The 25,085-nt window shown below is 35.2% G+C and overlaps 2 protein-coding genes across 3 annotated transcripts; both read right to left on the bottom strand.

The window, feature by feature from the left end:
- Positions 1 to 2,045: 2,045 nt before the first annotated feature.
- rp9 (RP9 pre-mRNA splicing factor) lies at positions 2,046 to 6,903 on the bottom strand. The gene is made up of 6 exons (XM_016515552.1): positions 6,595 to 6,903; positions 6,428 to 6,458; positions 6,137 to 6,266; positions 5,939 to 6,030; positions 4,873 to 4,934; positions 2,046 to 2,620 (listed from the first exon to the last, which is right to left on the bottom strand). The coding sequence occupies exons 1-6, from the start codon at positions 6,744 to 6,746 to the stop codon at positions 2,425 to 2,427; spliced, it is 663 nt and encodes a 220-aa protein (XP_016371038.1). The 5' UTR covers positions 6,747 to 6,903; the 3' UTR covers positions 2,046 to 2,424.
- Positions 6,904 to 8,185: 1,282 nt separating this feature from the next.
- LOC107710313 (UPF0711 protein C18orf21 homolog) lies at positions 8,186 to 23,669 on the bottom strand. Of its 2 annotated transcripts, XM_016515060.1 has the most exons (5): positions 23,418 to 23,669; positions 20,163 to 20,182; positions 19,587 to 19,786; positions 8,842 to 9,023; positions 8,186 to 8,743 (listed from the first exon to the last, which is right to left on the bottom strand). In XM_016515060.1, exons 1-5 carry the CDS (start codon positions 23,489 to 23,491, stop codon positions 8,596 to 8,598), a joined length of 624 nt encoding a protein of 207 aa, XP_016370546.1. In that variant the 5' UTR covers positions 23,492 to 23,669; the 3' UTR covers positions 8,186 to 8,595. The 2 variants fall into 2 exon arrangements, with proteins under 2 accessions (XP_016370546.1, XP_016370553.1); XM_016515067.1 differs by lacking the exon at positions 20,163 to 20,182 and having other exon boundaries at positions 23,418 to 23,498.
- Between the last annotated feature and the right edge of the window lie 1,416 nt (positions 23,670 to 25,085).

Consider the following 25,085-nt stretch of genomic DNA (forward strand, 5'->3'; position numbering starts at 1 on the left):
AAGATTAATTAAAAAACGTAAGATTTATGTTTTAAATATCCCATGAGCTTAAAATATAAAGTACCAATGAATTTTAATCATTTTCATTGAATAAAATTTTAAAAAATTTGCTTTTTGTAAGTAACTTTGGATAAAAATGTCTGCTAAATTCCTGTACAAAATAGGCTATAAATAATTAGCCTAATGATTTTCTGGAATGGAGGTTCAAAGGATTTCTTGAATAAATAAATTGTTGTTGCTTTCTATGTCTTTTTAATTCTTAATTTATTCATAAATAAATAAATTGCGCTATAATTTATGCAGAGTTTATCATCTACTGAGAATGAATGATTCATTTTTGTTGTTACAAGAGTATATGAAATATTTATATACTTAATTAAGTATTTTTCAAGACTTTAATTAACACCAGCAAACCTTTGTCTAGAGACAAAGAAACTAGGATTAAACCAGAAAATCATTGCCTGGCCATTAGTCTTCAGGGCATATTTGGCATTTTGTAAATATCTGTCTATCAGACCTCAAAATCCTCACAATGTCCACCCACACACGGCAATAGATTATCTGTCCCACACAAGGTAATGTATTAACCATCCCATGCGGACATCATTTGCTTACTCCATTTTGATGATCAGAGAGGACACAATTCTACAAAAGCCTTCCAAGAATGTCTAGAATTTTGCTAAGCAAAGCTCATGATGTGAAAGATTATGTAAACCAAAATCCAGTCTATATGCAATATCACTGCTGGTGTTGCCTCTCGTTTGTCTCTATATAAAAGCCATTATGCAAATACACATCATGGGTCAATCTGTGCTTCAGCTCCTCTCTGAATGCTGTGACATGCTTCGGATTTTTCTTCAGACTGTGTGAAATGATGAACAACTCTAGTTCTTTAGGAAATGAAACTGCCGAAAACCAACACCATGCTCTGCATCATGAAAACAGCACTGTTGATTGAATCAAATATGATTTCTGTGCATGATCCTTATGCAGTATACTTTAAAAGTATATTTCACCTATGAAGATGATAAATTAATAAATGTAATTGGTATATTGGTAAATTGTAATGGGTATATATATATATTTCCATGCACTATATATATATTACAATAAAATAGCCAATTACATATACCATACATATGGCATTATTTATATATTTTATTTGTAATTTTATATATTATATATATATATATGTTTTGAAATTTATTTTATAACATGTTTTATACATATTTTTGTAGGCAAAACTGCTATTTTAAATTTAGCATCAAATTACACTTGTCTTGACTGATTAAACTTCTTTAGCTAATCAAAATTTAAAATAGCAATTCAACAAAGCATAGAGCTGAACAGTGGGGAACTCATTTGTGAGATTCACAGCTTGTCAGATAAAAAGGGAACATGTCACATACGCACACGTTTCTAATGGCCCTGGCCAGTTCAGAGCAAAGAGAGATACAATGAAAAGAGGAACTAAAAAGGAAACATGAGAATCCAGCTTTTATTACCAGTACAAACGCATTATGAAGATGAAAGCAAGCTAACGACTTCATCTGAAAAAACAGCCCTGATAGACAGTCATAGACTGCATTAAGTTGATTTAATATTTATAATATTAAAATGAAAATGTACTATTGATTTAGTATTGTTTTCTTGTCTTTTTAAAAAGCATACATAGTTGCTAATTGAAAAAGCATTATTAAGAGCTCTTTTGATGATGTGATGCACTATTTATCTTGGTACAAAATGGTGCATGTACTCTGACGACAACCGCGGGACTCCAGATTTCAGCAATGAGTGACGAGATCAAAGCAAAAGCATCTTCTCCCCTCTCGATCTGCCTCTCTCGTGATGTGAATGTTGTGCAAACCATTGTCAGGCCTTCAAGAGGTGCTAATTGGCTGCGCTTCTGTACCACGGCCAGATACAAAAGCCTTTAACACTTTAATGGAAATAGAGGATGTAAATTCACACATGTAATTTGAGTTAGAAGACTCTAGATCTCTTTAAAAATGTCAAATTACCATAAAAAGAAGTTGCACATGCTAAAAAGGCATAGTTATTGATTTATTTACATGACACTTATGAATGTCACTGTTCATGACAGCAGCAGATGGCATGTATCATAAGCTCCCATCAGTTAATTTCACAATGACACATTCTCAAAATGTAAATCAACATACATTCAGAAAGTGTTCTGTACAAGCATGGACCGGCTATAGGAAATCTGTCAGAGATGCACATATCCTAAGCATTCCATGCAACAGAGGGGATTAAATGCATCCATGCATTATTAAGCAGATCTGAAGATGGCCTGGGGAACTGATGGGAAGTCTCCTGTGTATATTCGATAGGGCTGACGCATCCACTGCAGACCTTATGAGCTTCTATGATGAGCACTGAGACACCCAGACCACTGGCCTTGTTTTAATCTGAGTCCGAGTCATCGCCAGCCTTGGCCTTGTGCTTCTTCTTTTTCTTCACGTGTTTCTTCTTTTCTTTCTTCCTCTTCTCTTTTTTCTTTTTTTTCTTCTTCCGGGTGTGATCGGAGGAGGCAGAGGAAGACGAGGTGGAGTCAGAGTCGGAGGTGGTGTCTTCAAGCATCTGTCTCAACTGCTGGATCCTACAGTGAAGAGAAATGACACAATAAAATAATTTTCCATGCACAATATTGTAATAAGTTGACAATAAAGACACAATAAAACTATAGATAATGGATCTCTGTACAGAAAACGACACTGATACACACACCTCCTTTAAAATATTCCAGATTAATAAATAGAGACAACTATAAATCTAAATTATGGTTTGTATCAAATCCTAAAAAGCAATACTTAATTTAAATATGTATGTGTGTATATATATATATATATATATATATATGCATAATTATAGCATAAAATATAAATAAAATAAATAAATAAAATAAAATAATAAAATCACTTACTCTGCCTTTAAAGGACATTAAATACATTTCAGTCATTACCTTTGCGATTCCTTTTGGTGGCGCTAGTGGTACAGAAATGACACACTTCACCTTTGAGCAACTGGATTTGTTCGGCTTATTTCAAATAAGAACTTTATTATCTCCCATTTCATATTTGGAGAATAATATCTTTTAATATCCCCAACTAAATTCAATTGCTATCGATTTGAAGAGGAAGCAGAAAACACAAGCACCTTCTGACAGCTTTTGCCACATTAACAATTCATCAGATCATTGCTGTTCAGAGGGTTCACATCCTCTAACAGAGGCATGTATCCTTGGGAACTGCACAACCCCGTTTTAGATTTGCTTTCATTCACTACATGCTGTGAAGAAGACTGCATCAATGTAAAAGCGGCTGACTTCTGACTTTCAAGTTTTCTTTAACAAGCTACTTCTTGTTTTCCAACATCCTGCTGAGAAAAATTCAAACTGCCAAACCCCCGGGGGAATGTTTATTAACAGTTCTGTGGCATAAATGTGGAGCTCAGCAATGTACGAACAAAATAACCTGTCAAAACGGCCCACAATGGGTTTACATCCCACATAACGGTTTCTAATTACTCCCATGTAGCAAGATCTCGTCACCACACAGCAGAAGATAATCACAGTGGAGTAAAGAGTTACGTAATCGTCTGCAACAGGGTTCTTTTATTGAAATGACACAATTTATCAACACTGGCCTCTGAGAGACCTCAACGCACCACATATTTTATTAATAAGCAGATCTAGCAGAGGATGAGCATTCGCTTCATCTCATATACAGACAACCGTTCAAAAGTTTGGGGTCAGTACAATTTTTAAAAGAAATATGCTTTTATTAAAAAAAGGCACATTAAATTGATCAAAAGTAACAGGAAAGACATTTCTAATATTACAAAATATTTAGATTTCAAATGAATTCTAAACTTTAATCAACGAATCCTGAAAAAAATGTACCTGGGTTTTCACAAAAATATTAACTGTTTTCAACATTGATATTAATAAGAAATGTTTCTTGAGCAGCAAATCAGTACCGATGGATCATGTGACACTGGAGACTGGGGTAATGATGCTGAAAATTCAGCTTTACCGTCACAGGAATAAATTACATTTTAAAATATATTAAAAAAAGAAAACAGTTATTTTAAATTGTAATGATATTTCACAACAATTCTGTTCTACTGTATTTTTGATCAAATAAATGCAGATTCGCTTCATCTCATATGCAGACAACCGTTCAAAAGTTTGGGGTCAGTACAATTTTTAAAAGAAATATGCTTTTATTCAAAAAAGGCACATTAAATTGATCAAAAGTAACAGGAAAGACATTTCTAATATTACAAAATATGTAGATTTCAAATGAATTCTAAACTTTAATCAACGAATCCTGAAAAAAATGTACCTGGGTTTTCACAAAAATATTAACTGTTTTCAACATTGATATTAATAAGAAATGTTTCTTGAGCAGCAAATCAGATCCGATGGATCATGTGACACTGGAGACTGGGGTAATGATGCTGAAAATTCAGCTTTACCGTCACAGGAATAAATTACATTTTAAAATATATTAAAAAAAGAAAACAGTTATTTTAAATTGTAATGATATTTCACAACAATTCTGTTCTACTGTATTTTTGATCAAATAAATGCAGACTTGGTGAGAATAAGAGACTTCTTTTAAAAACACAAAAAATGTTTATTGATTCCAAGCTTTTGAACGATAGTGTCCATCACTTTGACTGATTGTAAATCGAGTCCACCCTTATTGAATATGAATGTAATTGAAATGCAACATGGACTGACAAAAATATTTCAAATATTAAGCACAAGTGCTTAAAACACTTGATGACACAGGCTCTGTTCTTTAAAACTTGACTGACATTATTGAGTGACAGAGCACGACGTACCTAGTCTCTTTTTCATTGCGTTTGTTTTCACGGATGATATCGTACATAGGATCCTCATGCGCCTGTGAGAGAATCACAGAAATAGTATAAACATTCACAAACAATTCAGATTCAACATATTACAATTCTACGTATTGTATCGTTTTAAAGTAACAGTTGATTTTTTTTTTTATGTTGAACTGTTGATATGGCGGTCATCTTGGAATTATACTGCCACCTAATGGCTTGGATTCAATGTCACACAAAAGTAAAAATGTTCAGTTGTGTGTGAATAAGAGTCTGATAATAGGAGGGATGCCAAAGGTAAAGCCAGTAGTTTTTGGCTGATCATGACAAACGTTTTTTACATTTTACGTATTGTATCGTTTTAAAGTAACAGTTGATTTTTTTTTATGTTGAACTGTTGATATGGCGGTCATCTTGGAATTATACTGCCACCTAATGGCTTGGATTCAATGTCACACAAAAGTAAAAATGTTCAGTTGTGTGTGAATAAGAGTCTGATAATAGGAGGGATGCCAAAGGTAAAGCCAGTAGTTTTTGGCTGATCATGTGACCTCTACATGTCAGACCCCATGAGGTGACCTCCTCTATGTAAATAAATCAGCTTGTATTAGGCCACTGATATGACTAGAGTCATACTTTCCTAAAAGTACTGAACATTTCTTTGCAAAAAGGCTAAAAACTACCCTGGACAAAATGTGCATGAGCATACTTATGTGTAGTGTTTTAAAGGTGCAGAAACCAAAAAATAAACATTTTAATTTTAATCAGAATCAGAATGAGCTTTATTGCCAAGTGTGTTTACACACACACAAGGAATTCATCTTGGTGTCAGATGGTCAGATAAAGAATGTAAAATTACATACATGAACCTCAGAAGAAAAAAAAACGTGATATTATCCATGCAAGAGTTCGATTATGTATCAGAAATCTGTATATCAGACAGCTACCTGCTACTTCACATCTCAATTTCAAAATGTCCAAATCTTGTATATGTAATGCCATTTTTTAAATGCTTTTAAATAAATGACTAGTGTAAAAGTAGGCCACTTGTGTTACTCACCACTCTGAACTGCTCCAGTTTCTGGTTGCCTTTGATAAAGAAAGGACATTCTTTGTCTCCCGTTCTGTGGCCGTACCTCTTACATCTCCAGCCTACACACACAGTTTGTGCACTTAAGATTTCTCAATCACCTTCATCGACACTGTAAAAGCTAAAATATCACTACAGTGAAGTGAAGGCATCTGAATGCTTGCTTACACTGCATGACCTTCACCTCTTTCCCCAGAGGCATCCACAGTCCTTTAGTGGGAGCGTGAGCCAAAAAGCTCCTAGCGTCCTCATTACCAGGGTCATCAGGGATACAGTCCTCTGGTCTGTCATCCTCTTCCTGCAAAAGCAGTCATGCATGTATTGCCAAATGCTCACTCAAACGCGTATTTCTAATGCATTTACACAATCTCAGATCACATTTTGTAAAAGAGGGCCAAAACAACTAGTTTATGATGAATCTGGAGAATTTAACGACAACACTTCAAGCCATGGCCAAACCTTAATGAACCCAGGAGGAGGATTTTCATAGCTGGAAGGGAACATGAAGAGAAAGTCATCAAATGTATGCAGGACAGACGAGAAACTTTTGTGATGACATAAAACTACACAAGTTCAGATTATAGAAAAGTCTCTTCGAAAGCATTAAGAATGCAGCAAATACTCACAAAGTCTCCACGTGCTTGAGTTTCTGCACCTCTTGAATCAGTTTTCTGGTTTGGTGTTGGTATTTGCCTTCATCATCTTGTTTTGACTCCTTGTGTTTCTTTTTTTCATGCCTGTCCTCGTGGTGCTTTCGGCTTCGTTTGCGATCTGACATTGTACATTCGTTGGGGATAATTTCTTCTAAATATTTAACCACATATTATGTCCAAAAAGTTTCGATTTTAGGGTAATAGTGATTGTAAAGGCCCATATGAGCGTTTGACCACTTCCGGGTGAAAGAGCGAGAGCAGTGGATTAGTACGAGATGTCAAAATAAAAGTCTGCAAGCCACGCGCATTGAGGTCAAAACTACATGGGTATTCAGTTATATTGTGGTGTGAGATAAAGACATCTATATCAATATAAATATTCAGTGCTTAGGCTCTCTTTAACTTTTATGGGAAAATGTACTTTTTGGCTTCAGTGAATATACTAAAGAGGATTAAAAGTTATTTTACTGATTTAATTTACCTACATTTTGACCAAAATTTACATTCATAAGTGCAAGTTTACTAATAAAAACCCAACTTCATGGTTTTGTTGACTAAAGTTAGGTTGTACATACAGTGTATTAGAGACTCTTTGAATAAAGCAGTATTTATTTGATATTGTTAGATCTTTGTATTTTATACTTTTACCCTGCTGGCATGTTTTGTGTTTTCCTTATTTATGTTTGTATGCATAATTGTTCAATATTAGCATTTGACTGAAAGTGCATTTATAATGTTAATGTTACTCAGTAATTATAAAATATATCAATACATGGCGTCAGAGAAAAAAGTAAATTCCTTATGGCTACATTCATACATGCATGTAAATATAACATACTATATTGTCCAATGCAATATTTCAAATCACCCCACATACCCAGACCTATTTCTTCTGGTGTTTATGCTGTAATTATATGATAAAGCTGCTAGTTTTTGAACATTTTTATTAACAGAACCTGGGAGTATGTATTAAGAACCATGATTTATTTTGTAATTCCAGTTTTGTACATGTATTAACACACACAGTGTTTCTACATCAATATTAATTTTTAAAGATGTATTATAATACAGTTTGAAGCCAGAAGAAAAGTTTTGATATGTCTTTTAAGAGAACTAAATAAACAGACAAATGTTATTATTTTACTTTTTATTGAAAATTATCTGTCAGAGATCAAACAAGACAAAAAAAACATCATCTTTCTTTTTAAATGTATTGAGAAGAAAAATAGTCAGTATGAAATATTTTTGGTCTTTGCTACATAGTTTGATGGCAAATAAGCCATCAAATGTAAACAACCCAGCACAAATTTTGTAACAGTATAAAAATAATAATAATAATAATTCAGTGTGTAAGCCAAGTGTAAAGACAATCCTTCTTTTAAAGGGGTCATATGATGCGATTTCAATTTTTCCTTTCTCTTTGGAGTGTTACAAGCTCTTGGTGCATAAAGAAGATCTGTAAAGTTGCAAAGACTCAAATCCAAAGAGATATTCTTTATAAAAGTTCAGAGTCAGCCACACCTACCTAAAACGGCTCGTTCTAACATCCAAACTAAGAGCTGTGGACACAAATGTGTGAATTCAAAGTGTACAAAATTAACATTAAAAACACAACATATAAAAGTTGTTTTTCTTGTACAAAAATGAACAATATGTGGGAACATGAAAATAAATGGCAAATGAAAAAAACTATAAAATGTCACAGCATGGTTCTGTAGCACAAGTTACAAAAGGACATTTTTTCCCCACTCATCCACAAGGATTCAGAAACAGACACTTGATAGAAGGAAAGGAGACCTTCTGTTCAATATAACCCTGTCCTTCAATATAATCCACGCTAAAGACTCCTCCACTAGATGGCATTGTAATACACAAGGAGAAGTGATCGTCATCCTCATCAAGCTTCATGCTCTAAATTTCAGCAGCTCCACTCAAAGTGGGCCAGAGTCTTTCATTTTAATGACCCTGAGGTCTTCAGAGAGATGAGAGGAAGTCCTTCAGGCCACCTTTCTTGCTCTGCTGTTTGTTTTCCAGCATAAGGATCTTCTTGAGGCGGGCGAAAGGCGACGGCTTCGCACTGCCAGACTTTGATGATGATGAGCTGGTGTTTGAAGATACTGACCTGTGGAAAGAACAGATTGTATATATGGTTTTAATAGCTGAGCTTAAGGCTAGTTCTATGTCAACCTGTAACATACACACTCGCTAACAGTAGCTTACCTTGGTGTGCCACTTGGTGTTCTGTCTACTACAGATTTCGGAGTAGACCTGCTGGCCGACTGTGGAGTTCTTTGTTTGCCCGCACTTCCTGGGGTACTTCGGTTCTTTGACAATGTAGACAAAAGCTCACGATTCATTCCAGGTTGTCTGGACATCTTATTACAGGTGTGACACGTTGCCATCTAAGAGAAGAAAGCATCGTGGTTAAATAAATAATAAAATATGTTTTTGTTCAAGTCATCATGTCAGCGAATGCCTATGACTTTCCTGAGACTTACAAAAAATTAATAAATAAATGATAATAATAATTATTATTATAAATGATAATAATTAATAATGATAAATACATGATAATAAATCATAATTTTATTTATTTATTTGTTTATTCTATGAATTTTATAATAGTGGTATTTTGATATTTTCAGTTTTTCCTGATGACAAAGTTCGTACATAATATCATAGATTATAAAACCTAATGCTCTATAAGCAAAAAAACAAAACAAAACTGTTGTTAAAATATCTGAATACAAAAATAGAATAACTATCAAAGATCATTCTGAAGAGATAAAGTTTGTCTGACATTAGACATACTCTGGATCTTAAAAGTTAAATGCAAATAATACTGGTATGAACAATCTCTGGAAATGAATAGAGTGGACAGCCATGTATTTCAGTATCTCAGTTTACAAAAACAGTCAAGTCGATTGCCCGATCTTTTCACGCAGACTAGAATCCCAGACAAAATTGCAAAAATCAAATACAATAGCAATAAGATTCATTGTTTAACACAAATAAGTTAGTAAAACAAACATTTTAAACAAATGTCTTGCCTTTTATATTGTTATACTGTTGTGCTAACAAGTTTTATACCATGATAGCCAGGTGTTGCTGACACTTAGGAACACATCTCAAGTATTTCACACATTGTATATGAACGTGAGCTCTATATACAGCAAGGTACAGGCCATAAGTACACTGAACACATGCCATCTACTCAGCCAGAAACTGCCAGAGACTAGCACTAAATTAAGCTGACCAACCACTGGCGCTTCCAAACTTCCACTCTGACACATGACTACATACTCTTATGCTTTATATACAATAATCATCTTCTGTATACTCTTCTATATACTGACATACAATTTAAGCTTAAAGAAATGAATACTTTTATTCAGCAAGAATGCATTAAATTGATCAAAAGAGACAGTAAAGACATTTATAATGTTACAAATCTTTCTATTTCAAATAAATGCTGTTCTTTTGACCTTTCTATTTAAAGAATCCTGGAAAAAATACATATTTAAAAAATATTTTTAAAAAAACATTAAAATTGAAAAAAGTTACATTAAATTGTAATTATATTTCACAATATTACAGTTTTACTGTATTTTGATTAAATAAAAACAGCTTTGGTGAGCAAAAGACTTTCAAAAACATTAAAATCTTATCTACCCCAAACTTTTGAACAGTAGTGTACACAACAAGAAAAACCTTCCAGTGGCTGACTTTTAAATCCATATGGCTACATTGTTGCATTACTGTAATTAATATGAATTAGTTAATAAGAGGTAACTGCACAAATTCTAAAACTACTTAATCTACATCCTTCTGTGTGGCATTTGAACTCACCGACACAAAGGCAGCCATTGCTTGAGGTAACAGGTGGCTAAGCTGAAATGTAGATGATTTGAGATGATCCAGTTATGTATGTGAGAGCAGATATGTTTACTTCAGCGCCCTTCATGTCTGGAGATATAAAGAGCAGGAAGAGCCAATCAGCTGCAGCGGGGGGTGGAGTCTGTCTGACTGACTCTTGACTCTGATTGGCTACTGAAGGAATGCTCTGTAATATTGATCAACCCTTCATGGAATTCCTCAGAAACTAAAACAGTCTTTCAAAAGTTAACAAAATTACTAACAAACAATAAAGCAAACATAATAATTCTCTGTTTAATACTACTGTACTTTTTATACTGCACATGTTGAATGTGAACTATGGACTAGATAGTTTGTATGAGAATTAATTAGTCTTTTTACTCCTACTAGATAAAAAAAAAATTTCACTGAAAACAACCATTGCTACTCTGGTGAGAATATGTTTAATACAGCTCAAATATAACCCAAAAGTCTTCTATTTTCATCTTGTGAGGCTAACGTGGGAAGTCGTGGCCTAATGGTTAGAGAGTCGGACTCGCAACCCAAAGGTTGCGGGTTCGAGTCTCGTACCGGCAGGGATTGTAGGTGGGGGGAGTGAATGTACAGCGCTCTCTCCCACCTTCAATACCACAACTGAGGTGCCCTTGAGCAAGGCACCGAACCCCCAACTGCTCCCCGGGCGCCGCAGCATAAATGGCTGCCCACTGCTCCGGGTGTGTGTTCACGGTGTGTGTGTTCACTGCTGTGTGTGTGCACTTTGGATGGGTTAAATGCAGAGCACTAATTCCTAGTATGGGTCACCATACTTGGCCACATGTCACGTCACGTCACTTTTTATTAAATAAATATTTCAAAACTTTGGCATCTGACTAAAACACTGACCACACTAACCAAAGAGCTTTAGGAGAACATGATATCAAGATTAAGCTAAAATAGGAAACAGCACATACTAGTTAACCACCTCTTTAAAAAGTTGAGTGGTTGTCCATATAAAGACAACCGACTCTGTCATATCCATTAATCTCCATCACACAGCTCAGTCCCAAAATAGACCAATCCCCATGATCAAAATCTGCCATTTACACAGGGTCATAAACACAATTCTCATAACAGAGATGTCCAACACATCTGGGCTGAAAATGAAACCTTGGGATAAACACTGTGAGAGATGAAGTCGGATTCAGAGGGAGATGAGAGAGATGTCATTCCTGACCAGTTTCTTTCCCCTTGTTCCTGTAAGGAAAGTTCTGGGTTAAATGACCTGCTGAAAAAGTCAGCTTAGGCCAACTCAACTGAATTTCTATGCTGATCCAGATGGGTTTATGTTGGTGGATAAGCACAGTGGTGTTGTTCTCTAGCAAAACAATCTGTTCAACGCATACAGTCTTTCTTGTAAAGCCTGTTCATTAAAGAATTCAAGCTGGTTAAGCTAATTCATTAATTCATTACATTTATATAGCGCTTTTCTAGGCACTCAAAGCGCTTTACATTGTCAGGGGGTATCTCCTCATCCACCACCAGTGTGCAGCATCCACCTGGACGATGCGATGGCAGCCATAGTGCGCCAGAACGCCCACCACAGACCAGCTTATTGGTGGAGAGGAGACAGAGTGATGAAGCCAATCAGCAGATAAGGGGATGATTAGGAGGCCATGATGATCAGAGGCCAAATGGGCAAATTTGGCCAGGATGCCGAGGTCACACCTCTACTCTTTTCGAAAGACATCCTGGGATTTTTAATGACCACAGAGAGTCAGGACCTCGGTTTAACGTCTCATCCGAAGGACGGTGCTTTTTACAGTATAGTGTCCCCGTCACTATACTGGGGCGTTAGGACCCACACAGACCACAGGGTGAGCACCCCCTGCTGACCTCACTAGCACCTCTTCCAGCAGCAACCTAGTTTTCCCAGGAGGTCTCCCATCCAGGTACTGACCAGGCTCAGCCCTGCTTAGCTTCAGTGGGTAACCAGTCTTGGGCTACAGGGTGATATAGCTGCCGGCTAGTTCAGAAGACTGAAGGGGACAGCATCAACAACTAACACACAACATGTGTGACAAGCAAAACTGATATTTCCAATAGAGGCAACTTAAAATTACCAAGGAAATCATTTTGATTCATACCTCAGCTAATAAAAATGGACAAGAAATAGAACTCTTGTTTACCAACATTCTAGAAAATATACTTTTTAGTGTTCCACCAGAGGAAGTCATCGACTTGCTTGTTAAAAAGGCATTAATGTTGGAATTCTGTGAGGCAAGATATCCCATAATGCATCACAGACTATAAATAAACCGTCAATGACTTCCTTTCTTCTGTGGAACGCTAAAAAATATATTTTCAAGAATGTTGGTAAACAAGAGTTCTATCACTATATGTTTGGCAGTGAGAACTCACAAGCCTTTATCAAGCATGTTTATACTGGCGAGAACCCCATGGCTCCCTTGTGAGACATTCATGCAATCAGTTCACAACAGCTGTCAAAAGAACGGAAACAAATAGGGAAAGCAAAACGAAGCTGGAATGACCGCATATAAATTAATCCAATGCAGGGTGAAGGGTCGTGAATGGAATGACAATACTGCCAGAGGTTTCTTTTTACCCTTTCAACATGCCAAAATGAACACACATGTACAGTGGGTTCCAAGAGTTCACTTTCTAATTTAACATTGAAAACTTGACTAGCTAACTATATGAATTTCATAATGTCTTACACTTGGGTTTGTCTCTCTCACTCAAGCTGCATGATCTCCAGTAGTTTGTGTAAAAACTGATGATCATGTTCTCCAACATGATTTGAGATGATGTCTTTACAAAGAGTCACATGATCAATGTCACGTTATTTAGGTTCTCAATCAGGAAGCCGGGGCCCACTAGAGGGCCGCAGGATCATTTAAATAGCTTAAGTTATATATAAAAAAAACGTAATTAAAATGCTAAACAACACAAATGAAGGAGTAAATTTTTTACATGTATTTAAATGTTATATGATTAAATTTATATAAAATATTTATTTTATTTACAACAACTATTGTTTTATTAAAGAACAGAGTTCTTGATAGTTTTGGAATCACAAAAATGATTGTGGTTAATTAAATTCAAATACTGATACTTCCAGTTTCTTTTAATAAAAAGTTTGAAAACAAGCAGGTTAGTCATAATTACAGAAGAACATAATGGAGTTTCCTGCAGAATATTTGCATTCGTATCAGAAATAATATAACAATAATGCAGAATATTTCTCATTCATTTAACATCATTCATTTTTTGCTTTAAATACTAAAATACATATTTGTTCATTTCCAGGTGTAAATCAGATTTGAGAAATTCCATACTTTCAATGTGGCATTATACCTTTGAGTTATAAGTAAGCTATATATTATCTATAACTGATAGTGAACATTTTCATGATTTAAAAATTGTATGGATAAATGTAAGGATACATAAGCCTTTTCTGCACATCTACATGTTGATTTTGTAAATGCCATAGACAAGAAGTTTAAATGAGCTTTTCACCAATCCATCCCTCAATTTCTAAACATTTACTGACACTCTGCCTCTCTTACACACACAAATCAGTCCAGCAGATGGGCTTCGTGTGTTCTATTAATAGTCCAGGATCCTGAAATACAGCCACAAGCCGGGCTAGACAGTCGTCTCTGACCTTGCTGCTGAGATTCTAGATACCACAGCTGCCCTTGATATGCAAGCCTGAACAAGTAATGTGTGTGTGAGTTCAGCTATTGATACGTGGAGACCAATCTGCTTTCCAGGGTGATCGATCTGTGGTACGCCCATCCCCCTTGACCAAACATGGAAAAACTGCATCACTGATTCTCTCCCTGAGGGGAAACAGGATGTCACACACATCCAGCATAACCTGCATCAAACACACGCTGGAAAAAGCCAAGGCTGCTGGCACAGATGCTTCCCAAAATGTTGAAAGATGCACACGCTACATCTGAGCTTTCTGTTGGAGGTATGGAACCTTTCCAATCCAAAGATGACAATAACAAAGGAACTGGAAACGCATGTGTAGCAGCAGAGGCAGCTAAATAGGACATGAAATGTGATTAGTGTGCCACAAATCATGGTATGTTGAAAATACTATGCTAAAGAATCTTTTGGCAAAGATGCTCAGACAGTGCACCATTTCCATTGGATTTCTAAAGTGGGTATCCATGCATCTGTGACCCACGAGCCCTTTTGCATCAGAAAAGTTTGAGAACATTGTTTCAACTTCTTCAGTTGAACAAAAGCAGAGAGAACAATTTTACCCAAAAATGAAATCTCTGTCATTTGCTCACCCTCATGTCATTTCAAACCCATAAGACTTTGGGTAATCGTCTCTAAGTTTTGGTTTCCAAGACTTTCAAAGGCGGGACAGAAACCTCTCAGGTTTTATTAGCAATATCTTAATTTGTGTTTAGAAGATTAACCAAAGTCTTATGGGTTTGGATCTACATGGTAGTATATGATGACAGAATTTTCATTTTTGGGTGATGGTGAAGTAATAATGAATTGTAAGGTTGATGAACTTTGCTAGATGCGTACAGTTTCATAGTGTAGTATGTGACAAAATGTTTCTACTTAAAAGTATGTACTCACCCATTGGCAGCAAAGTACATTATAGTATACATTTGTGCATATTATAAGAAAGCAAATTGAGATTCAGCCCAGATTCAGCTAAGAACAGTCTATTGGGAGCACTTGGACTCCACACCATCTTTAATGCTCAGATACACGGTTATATTCAGTGTCCATAAAGCATTTCAAAAGAGTGAAATCACCTTGGCGTCCATGTTAAAATGAACCTCTAAAATACACTGGTGAACTCCGGTTTTACCCAAATCCATATACTACATGTGTTTGGGAAGATGAAACAGGCATTAATCCAACTCAGGCCAACAAAAAGAATACTTAAAATAACTTGCTAAAGATCTGGCAGAGCTGTCACAAGCCACAGCATGTCAAGAATTTCACTGCTAGAGACTGTGTGGCTCTGACTGATTTAAAAGTTCAAGGCCAAGAGCTTCCACTCTATGACAAATACCACAATTCAACAGGTGCCATCACCTGGAATCAACTCATTTACACCCACCACAATCATTCACCCAATTAGCATTTTAAAACAATGAACTTTTTTATCTTGATGCTTCTGAAGTATTATGTCACAGAATCTTCTGAGGTTTAATGCCACTCTGAAAAAAATATCCATCAGTGTGAAGCTAGAAAGCAGCTGATATTATTTGGGATGTAAGCAGTTAGATTTGTACAGCAAACCATTTTAATGAATAATGAAATATTCTATCACTATGCAAGCACATTTCAAAGGCCAAATTAAAAAATGTTTAGGAAGCAAATGCAAAATTAAATAATACTAATAAAATAAAATTAAAGGGTTAGTTCACCCAAAAATGAAAATTGGCTTGTGTTTCACTCACCCTCGAAGCATACTAGGTGTATATGACTTTCTTTTTTCAGACGAATCCAGTCGGAGTTATATTAAAAATTGTCCTGGCTATTCCAAGCTCTATCATTGCAGTCAGCGGGTTTTGCAGTTGATCAGTCCACAAGTCGTCAAATAAAGCGCGCGCATTCATAATAAAACGTGCTTCACACAGCTCCGGGGGGTAAATAAAGGCCTTCTGTAGTGAATCCATGTGTTTTTGTAAGAAAAATATCCATATTTCAAACGTAATAAACACTTTTATATCACTTCCGCCAACTGTCATACGCGGAAGCCGTTCCGGCGGATGTCGTAGCACGTCGGCGTTGCGTGATTAGACAAGTCTTTAATGCTCATTAAGTCTAAATTAATTTGATTAAAAATACAGAAAATAGTAATATTGTGCTATTACAATTGTAATTTAACTTTATTACTTAATATTTAACTCTTTTCTATTGGAATAGGTTTTTAAATATCATTTATTCCTGATGGCAAAGCTGAATTGTCAGCATCATTACTCCAGTCTTCAGTGTCTCATGATCCTTCAGAAATCATTCTAATATAATGATTTGCTGCTCAAGAAACATTTAAAATTATTATTAATGTTGAAAAGAGTCGTGTTGTTTAATATTTTTGTGGAAACCATCAAAATCGAGTCTCAAGTTCACTAATGGTTGCTGCCTACATTACAAGTGAGGCTTCATGATTTGATAGAATGCTGTCTTAAAAGCCAACTTTTTTTATAATGCTTAAAATATCTGAATAATCTAGAATGACGAATTGTTCTTCATCATCTAGATAAGAGGCTATTTATGTTCGATTCAATCTGACAAATTATCTATTCAAAGCTGACAAACAGAGAAAGATGATCTTCCATGACCTCCACAAAAGAAATGATTGCCTTGAAAGGCTCTTTCCCTCACAGCTAACACTGTTCTATTTACCATATTATGGAAAAATAAGACACGGTTAAAAGATATGAACTCTGCTGACATTGGCTGTCTATCAAGTTCATTATTGGTCTTGCCAAAATCTTCCTCTCCCGCTGAGAAACACACGCCAAAAGTGTGTACAGAATCTAGCAGTCTAACGCCTACCACTCCACCCCCAGAACCATGAGTCTCACGCGGCATGCAGCTATGCATCCGTGTACACCAGCACGTAGACCTCCGTAACGGTGCTTTTGAGGGTTAAACACTTCTACAAATAACCACATTTCACTAAACATCCCCAATCACACAACTGATCCCGTCACACTTCAGGAGAGCCTCAGAAAATGGGAACTTTTTCACTCTAAATCATCTTAAGCAGATCTTCCTGGCTTTCAGATCAAAGTCGTCTGAGGCTAAACGAATCACTATAAAAGGAGTGTTTCTGTGTCTGATTAATGTCTTTCTGTCAGATTAATGATAATTAACATGTGATAGTCTATAACCATATCTCTAAAAAATAGACATTTTACTCCTAGCTACACTTCCAAACATGTTTAAGTGTTAAATTGTGCCCTACAGTCTTCTAAATAGCGATGGGCATTTTTCAAAAATGTTGTATTCGAATATTTGGGCTCATAAAAAAACGAATATTCGAATATTCGTTTATTTAAATGACGTTTAAAGAAAAAGACGTTATTTTTTTAATAATCAAGTTTTTGTCACCATTTCTGAACAAGCTTATGATTGTTGTTCTACAACAAAGTTATGTTATATTTCAAGGTTTTCTTTTAGTTGAAAAAGTCTGTAAATATATATAGCCTATAGAACAAAAGCATTCAAGCTCAAGCAGAGCAAATGGAAAAAATAAAGCAGACTGTGCCAATTACAGCACATAACATACATACACACGAGTCGGCCTATGTTTATCCTGTTTATATTGTTTCACATTTTAATGTTGAGAAAAACAATAATATCCACATGCTTGGATGAAAGTTGGCTCCTCAGTTCAATAACAATAAGAATGAGCACCGACACAGATGTTCCTGAGACACAAAGACAACGGCGTGCTAAGCAAAGTTTCTTACAGCGCTTCGTGTTTTCGGTTCTTAAACCACTCTCCCGCGAGGAAACTTAAAGGAAGAATATGTCTCAAGATCATTTGGCTATCAGATAAGCTCTCTTCTCGGCTCACTCAGGGTACAGCTGCACTTACCTGCAGTGATGGACAGCTGTCTTCCCTCAGTCGAGTTTCACTTATTCACTTGATCAAAAGTAATTCCATTTTGAAAGATCATTTAGTAAGATCATTTTGATCAAAGTAATTCCAAACTTCATGAGGCGGATGACATTCTGTGATCAAATACAATCAGATCCACAGAGCCACCCAGTGCATTTATAACTGACTTTTAGTTAGCAAGCTTAGGATTTATCATGGATTCCCTGCACTTATGGCCAGCAAAGCAACACGTAGATAAATTCGAATAGAGTTTTTATTTTTCAAATAATAATTACAGATTGAATATTCGACTATTTGGGCACACCCCTACTTGTAACTAAAGTGCACTTATATAGGCCATATACCAACCTAAGTGCAGTCAATGGGAACTGCGTTTAGGGCCACATCAATGATCCTGTCTGAGTCTACTAAAAGAGCAGCAGACAAAGAGAAATAGGTTTATTTTCAAATGATTGTTCGATTACCACAGACTATAGAGCTATAGAGCTGCTGCTCCACAAGGACCCCAGTTTGGTGTCTGACCTGGGTCATGTCCCGATCCCATTCTCCCTCTTTCACCCATACTGTCTGTCTCTATGCCACTATAGGATATTTTTAAAGAAAGGATCAAATTTATTCTTGAATTAAAATGTTTCATATTTAGTGTTATGGTTATGATTCAGAAACGATTGTTAAATATTTAAAATGTATTTATGGTGCTGCATTTATGCCCACTATTGTAAATGTATTACTTTATATACACTACTGTTCAAATGTTTGGAGGTAAGATATTTGGATGGTAAGATTTGTTAAAAGTTTATGAAAAAAGTCTCTTATGCTCAGATTAAAATAAACAATGTATTACAAATATACAAAAAATAGTGTGGTGTTCTTATAAATTGAATAATTTGCCCAGTTTGTATACTACTGTCCAAACGTTTGGGGTCAGTACGATTTTTTTTTAAATGCATTTGAAAGAGAGCTCCATTTATTTAATTAAAAATACAGTAAAAACAATCTACTATTGTGAAATATTATACAATTTTTAAATAGCTATTTTCCATTTGAATATATTTTAAAGTGTCATTTATTCCTGTGATGATAAAGCTGAATTTTCAGCCATCATTATTCCATTATTCCAGTCTTCAGTGTCACATGATCCTTAAAGAAATCATTCTGATATAATGATTTTGTGCTCAAGAAACATTTCTTATTATTATCGAATATTGAAAACAGTTGTGCTGCTTTCATTTCCACTATGAAAAAATAAATGTCTTTACTGTCCATTTCGATTATTTTAAATGGTGGTGACCAACCCAAACTTTTGAGCGGCAGTGTACATATATGGCAACATGGTGTTTGTTTTTTCTGGTTTAAATTCATACACCTAATCTAATCTCAGGTCACTCAGGAACTGGCAGAATGGACTTGGTAGGTATCGTGACAGCATCTGAACTGAAAAGGGACATAAAGCAGGTGGACGTGACCTCACCAGAGCATTGGAGGCCCTATTAAACTTTTGAAGGACTACAGTCTGTTCTGCGCTCAGCCTCTTTCCTGCCGACTCCCTCTTCAGAAGTCTCCTAATCCTCGCCGTGGGCTTCCGCTTGGGCCGTAGACGCATGTGATGATTGCCCAGTTGTCGCCACTGGAAACAGAAGGGGCAGATCATAGACACCGGCAGGGTAGCCGCTGGAATGGAGAGAGAAATATAGTGGAGGTTTTTGGCATGGCAACTAGTTCAAATAAAACAGGTGATGCTATGCTCTATTCTGGGGATGGTTTGGCATTTTGGACTTTGGAATATAGCTTTTCCAATATGTGGTCATCCCACCCCTCTGTCGGGCTGTCTTTGAGGTTTGTGAAGGCAATAGAAATGGATTCTAGTTTTACATCAGGAAATGTGGTCGGACTTAATGGGTTTAACTTGGGTTACCGTTCCTTTTCAAAACCAACTGTCTGTTCTGTTGCCTACAAGGACTTATAGACTTGGTTGGGACTATATTAAAACAAGCACTTTAAAATGCCATACGAGTCTATTAATATAAATAACAAAGCTGAAACTTACCAATGCTCTGATGCCTTTGCCTGTAATAAAAAAGCAGTAAAAGAGTTAGTCTTTAAATCTCAGACTTTACAGGAGTTAGACTGAAATATGGCAGCTTATGAATCATTTATGAGCTTGCAAGAGGTCTTGCACCCAATCTGATGAAGTAACACAGCGCTTTGTTTAGATCTTATAGATTCCTACATGCAGGGTGAAAACTCTGCAATAGACTATGCATAAAAAAAGATATTTTTCTCACTACCCAATGCTGCTAATCCCATTGCGTATCCCAATGCTGATATGCTCAATATTCTGTCAAATGCTAAAAAAAATTGTATTATTCCCAGGAAGCCTCAGTAAGAATTACAACGTGATTCCTTAAAACAAATCCACTGAGGTCAAAGTGCTGTACAGACAGCCTGTCAGTGGCCTGAACTCATGGCCACGACTTCCCAGGAGCTTTAATACTTTTTGAGACTTTGTGTGTGTGCACCTTATTTTTTAAAATGGTGCTGTTTTGCCTACCTCCTTTATCTAAGATTCATAATCCTGTCTAAAATTAGTTCACATTGCTAAAAGCTGCTTGTTGTTATTGTGTGGCACGTGCATGTTAAGGGGGGCAGGGTTTTTAAAGGGTTAGTTCACCCAAAAATGAAAATTAGCCTGTGTTTTACTCACCCTCGAAGCATCAATTTGAACAAATTTGCTAAATTGCATTATAGGTTGTTTTGTTTCATTTTAATTATTTATTTGCCTTTTGAAATAAGAAAAATCACGAAGCACCTCTTTTATTTTTTTGTTTGTTTGATTTCATTTATTTACAAGTCTTGTTTAATTTTATTATTTACTTTATTTCTTTGTTTAATTCATTTATTTTATTATTTTGTTTGTTTTGTTACTGAGATTTTTATTTATTTAATTGTTTTGTTTTGTTTTGTTTAATTGCATTAAAGCTTTTTTAATTCCAAAAGGATGTTTTATTTTATTTTAATTATTTGCCTTTTTGACTGAAAGAAAAAAAAATACACAAAGCACATTTACTTATTATTGTTACAATTTCAGAAATTTGTTTGATTTGACTATTTTCTTTCTTTTATTTATACATAAATAAAGAAAATTTAGGAAACAACCACCCAGCACTGCCACTGCCTACTAAAGGCATGACTTCTTCCCTGTGGTACACTAATTAAAATAATTTACTTATTAATAATGCAGCTCCTTTTAAGTGCTCTCAGAACAAAGATAAAGAACCCACTGTCTCAGCATGATAATATCAACAAAGACTAAACTCTTGCTAAATCACCTGAGATAAAATCATGAAAGAGAATAATGCGCCCATTACAGTTCACTGAATACTCCAGTGGACACAACAGCTTATCCATTCCCTATCGATGAGCCTGGCGGCAAAAGTCTGTGCCTTACAATGACACCTGTGGAAGATATTAAGAGTGAGCTTAACACAAGCGGTTTAAATAAGAACCCAACAGTCTGAGCACTTCATCAAGAAAGAATCTCATCATGGCACGCATACATTCAGACAAAAGATTCCAGTAACGTACATGTACGCCGTGAGTCAGTGCAGATGTACCCTGTACTCGCTGAGCACAAGCCAACTAACGCTCAAAGCATGCAGTGCGCTGACCCTGAACATGGGGTTGTGAAACATTTAATCCAAGAAAAACATGCCACAACCTGAGGCTAAGCATCATTTATCTTCACTCACTCTGCTGCTAGTACTATCCAAAACATCATGTGTCATAGCAGCTTGAAAAATGTTAAATAAAGCGAGAATCTTCAGCAAATCTTTACCAGACTCACTTTTACTTGCCTTTACACCCTTTCATGCGACACAGAAGATATAGTTGATTTAGCTGCTCTGGAAATGAACAGATGACGCTTATGATGCTATCTAGATTACACTAATTAACAACTACTCAATAAATGGTTAACAGGTACTGCAATATTTATTATTAGTTATTAATAATTAAATAAATATAATAATTTTTTTTTTTACATTCATTCTTATTATTAGTATTATTATATTGATAATAATAATTAGTATTATTATAAATCATTAAAAACTTATTATAACTGAAGCTGTAATGCTGTTAATTTGGATTTGATTGTTACACTAAAACACATTTTAAGCATTTTAAAACTGGTTTCATTCACATATGTGGTGGTTGATCAATATGAGTTTTTCAACAGAGATCAGACATTCTCCATCCACTTTCAATATTAAAAGGAAGAAGTGTTTAATGATGATTAACCACAGTAAACAAAAACTGTAAAATGACCAACACACTGTTTAGCTGATGAGATTTGAGTGCACGTGATTTTTGCGTGAGATGCCCATTGTGATGGTGCATTTCTGATATTGGTGCTATTATATCCACACATTCGTAAATATGATGACTTGAACTGCACTTGTGCTGTTGAGAAAATCACTAAAACATTTTAAACACTATATGAGATAGCCATAAAGTTTACTGAAGATTTAATAAAGAAATCACAAAGAAAGTAACTATAAATCTCAGTAGGGAGCCATTATTTATTCTCTAAAGAACAGCACCCAACAATACCATTAATGTGACTATTCAGCAGGAAATAAAAGGTACTACATTTTTTCAAGCACTGTTTGCATAAATTGTGCTTTTAAATAGCAGCAATTTATTCTCAAGTGAGAAAAGTGCATCATTTTAGGTTTAACAATTAGATATAGACCAAAACACAGATAAAAAATAAATTCAAATGACCATTAAGACTGTAAAACAATGTTGCACATTATTAACAACAACAATGATAGAAACAATAACAATAACCATTATGTTTATTTACAATAACAATAATAACCATTATTATTATTATATAATATTACTGTTGTTGTTATAAACAATATAAAAACAAGACTGTTTTATTGCTATTATTGTCATCAAGACATTGATCAGACATAGTACATTTTCACTGTTGTAGCCCTATAGCCTATATTTTATTTATTGTGTCAAAAAGCAGACAATAAAAATGGTTTTGCATATCAGTTATCTGACCTAAAAATAAAGAATAATGGTCATAAAACTAAATGTCTAAACTAAATGTCTTCAAATGTAACACAAAGTGCATTATAAAGTGTTAAATTGGAGGAGCCTGTCATCTACTGGTAACTTCGTGGCATTACAGCAGAAAGCATGGCGAGCAGTGCGGAACAGCATGTTCAAAATCCACACAGATCACGAGCCGTATAATATGTACAGTTGATGAAAATTGAAACGTACTTACATAAGAAAGCGCGACTGTTCAGGGCAAATGTCTTTGTAAAGTAGAGAAGCCTTAAATAAGAACCTCTGGGTCATCGCGTCTGCTTTAACAGCCAAACTTTTGTGATAAACATCCCAGCGTGCAAACTTACAACAAATGCGGCCTTAGCAGATAATTGTGATCGATAATAAAAGAGTGTGAGTCTTGCTCCAGCGTGACTACAGGAAATACCCGAGTCTTTACTTTAAAATGACCCACAATACCTCAATGCGAGCGAGGAATTATGGGAATGTGAGTTTTTTTTTACAACCAGCACTATACGCAGGACCCCAGTCATTGACTGCTCCAATAAAGCCCTGATAACGACACACAATGTCCTTTATTTACACTGTAGCTATTGCTGAGGGAGTTTGTCTCATCCAGTGCTACACACTGTATTTACATCCACAACAGCACTATCATTTTAGTGAAAGTTACTCATGATCAGGATGTTACACCATTTTTTTTACTACTGCAGACCATCATTAAATATATATAGGCTACTACCAAATAGGCCTATAACTATAATATAACTACATAATGTTATATATTCCAAGGTGAGCATGTAAGAGGCTCTTATGCCATTTGTTTCATTTGTCTGCCGTTTTGCTAATGCTACAGTAATAAGGGCTTAAAGGGGTCATATGATGCTGCTAAAAAGAACATTATTTTGTGTATTTGGTGTAATGAAATGTGTTTATGCGGTTTAAAGTTAAAAAAACACATTATTTTCCACAAACTGTACATTATTGTTTCTCCTCTATGCCAATCAAATACACTTGCTGTGAAACAAGTAACAATATAGGCTAAGTAAAAACAGTAATCTCCATCCACAGAGATTGCACTAAAATATCAAGGTCAAGATCTTTAAGAATAATCCTAATTTTAATCACAATCATAACCATAACCATAGTCATAATAAATTATTAGAATTGTATTAACAATAATACTATGTAATATAATATATTGATATTATATTGTATTGATTGTTATTTTATATAAACAAATAATAAACAATACAATATATATATACAATATATATATATATATATATATATATTATATTATAACAATTAATTTTAACATTAATTAAAGATCTTCATTTATTTTGACAAATAATAATATTAATAATAATCATCATCATCATTGTATAATAATAATAATACAATAATAATAATAATATAATGTAATATAATATAATATAAAGTAATAGTCATTATTGTCATTATTAATATGATTATTACTTGTAAAAAATAATAAAAAAAATAAAATAAAATAAAACTCCGCGAAATATTCAGTTATATGAGTAGTGAAGCAAGATTGATTGTTTCAGAGATTGTTTTCTCCATCACTGTCGAGGGACTTAAACAACCAATTTAACATCTCACGAGAACGGACTCCTCCTGGTCCGTTTGCGGCATCGCTTCTCTCAGATTACAGAAAGGAAATCATCATCATCATCATCATCATCATCACGCGGACTCAGATGGCTCGAGGCGCTGCGTCGATGAAATTGGATATTTAAGGCAGAGCAGAAAGCAGTTCGCGTTCACTCTCAGCGGGCGCGCGGCCAGAGAGGCAGAGGGGGTAGACGCGCGCTCTGCAATTGACTGACAAATAATATGAGACTACAGTGTTGTGAACGAGGCT

The sequence above is a fragment of the Sinocyclocheilus rhinocerous genome, unplaced genomic scaffold (genome assembly GCF_001515625.1).
Source record: "Sinocyclocheilus rhinocerous isolate Xijiao unplaced genomic scaffold, SAMN03320098_v1.1 scaffold492, whole genome shotgun sequence".
Classification (NCBI taxonomy): Eukaryota; Metazoa; Chordata; class Actinopteri; order Cypriniformes; family Cyprinidae; genus Sinocyclocheilus; species Sinocyclocheilus rhinocerous.

Bases quoted from the DNA above. Each gene is read 5' to 3' on its own strand.
- LOC107710313 (XM_016515060.1), bottom strand. From the start codon at position 23,491: ATGACCCAGAGGTTCTTATTTAAGGCTTCTCTACTTTACAAAGACATT. The intron at 20,183-23,417 runs GTAAGTACGTTT...TTTTTATTACAG, and splicing joins GAACAGTCGCGCTTTCTTAT to GCAAAGGCATCAGAGCATTG. The intron at 9,024-19,586 runs GTGAGGTCACGT...TTCTTCTCTTAG, and splicing joins ATAGGGCCTCCAATGCTCTG to ATGGCAACGTGTCACACCTG.
- rp9 (XM_016515552.1), bottom strand. From the start codon at position 6,746: ATGTCAGATCGCAAACGAAGCCGAAAGCACCACGAGGACAGGCATGAA. The intron at 6,267-6,427 runs GTTTGGCCATGG...CTGCTTTTGCAG, and splicing joins CTCCTCCTGGGTTCATTAAG to GAAGAGGATGACAGACCAGA. The intron at 2,621-4,872 runs GTACGTCGTGCT...TCTTCACTGTAG, and splicing joins CGCAATGAAAAAGAGACTAG to GATCCAGCAGTTGAGACAGA.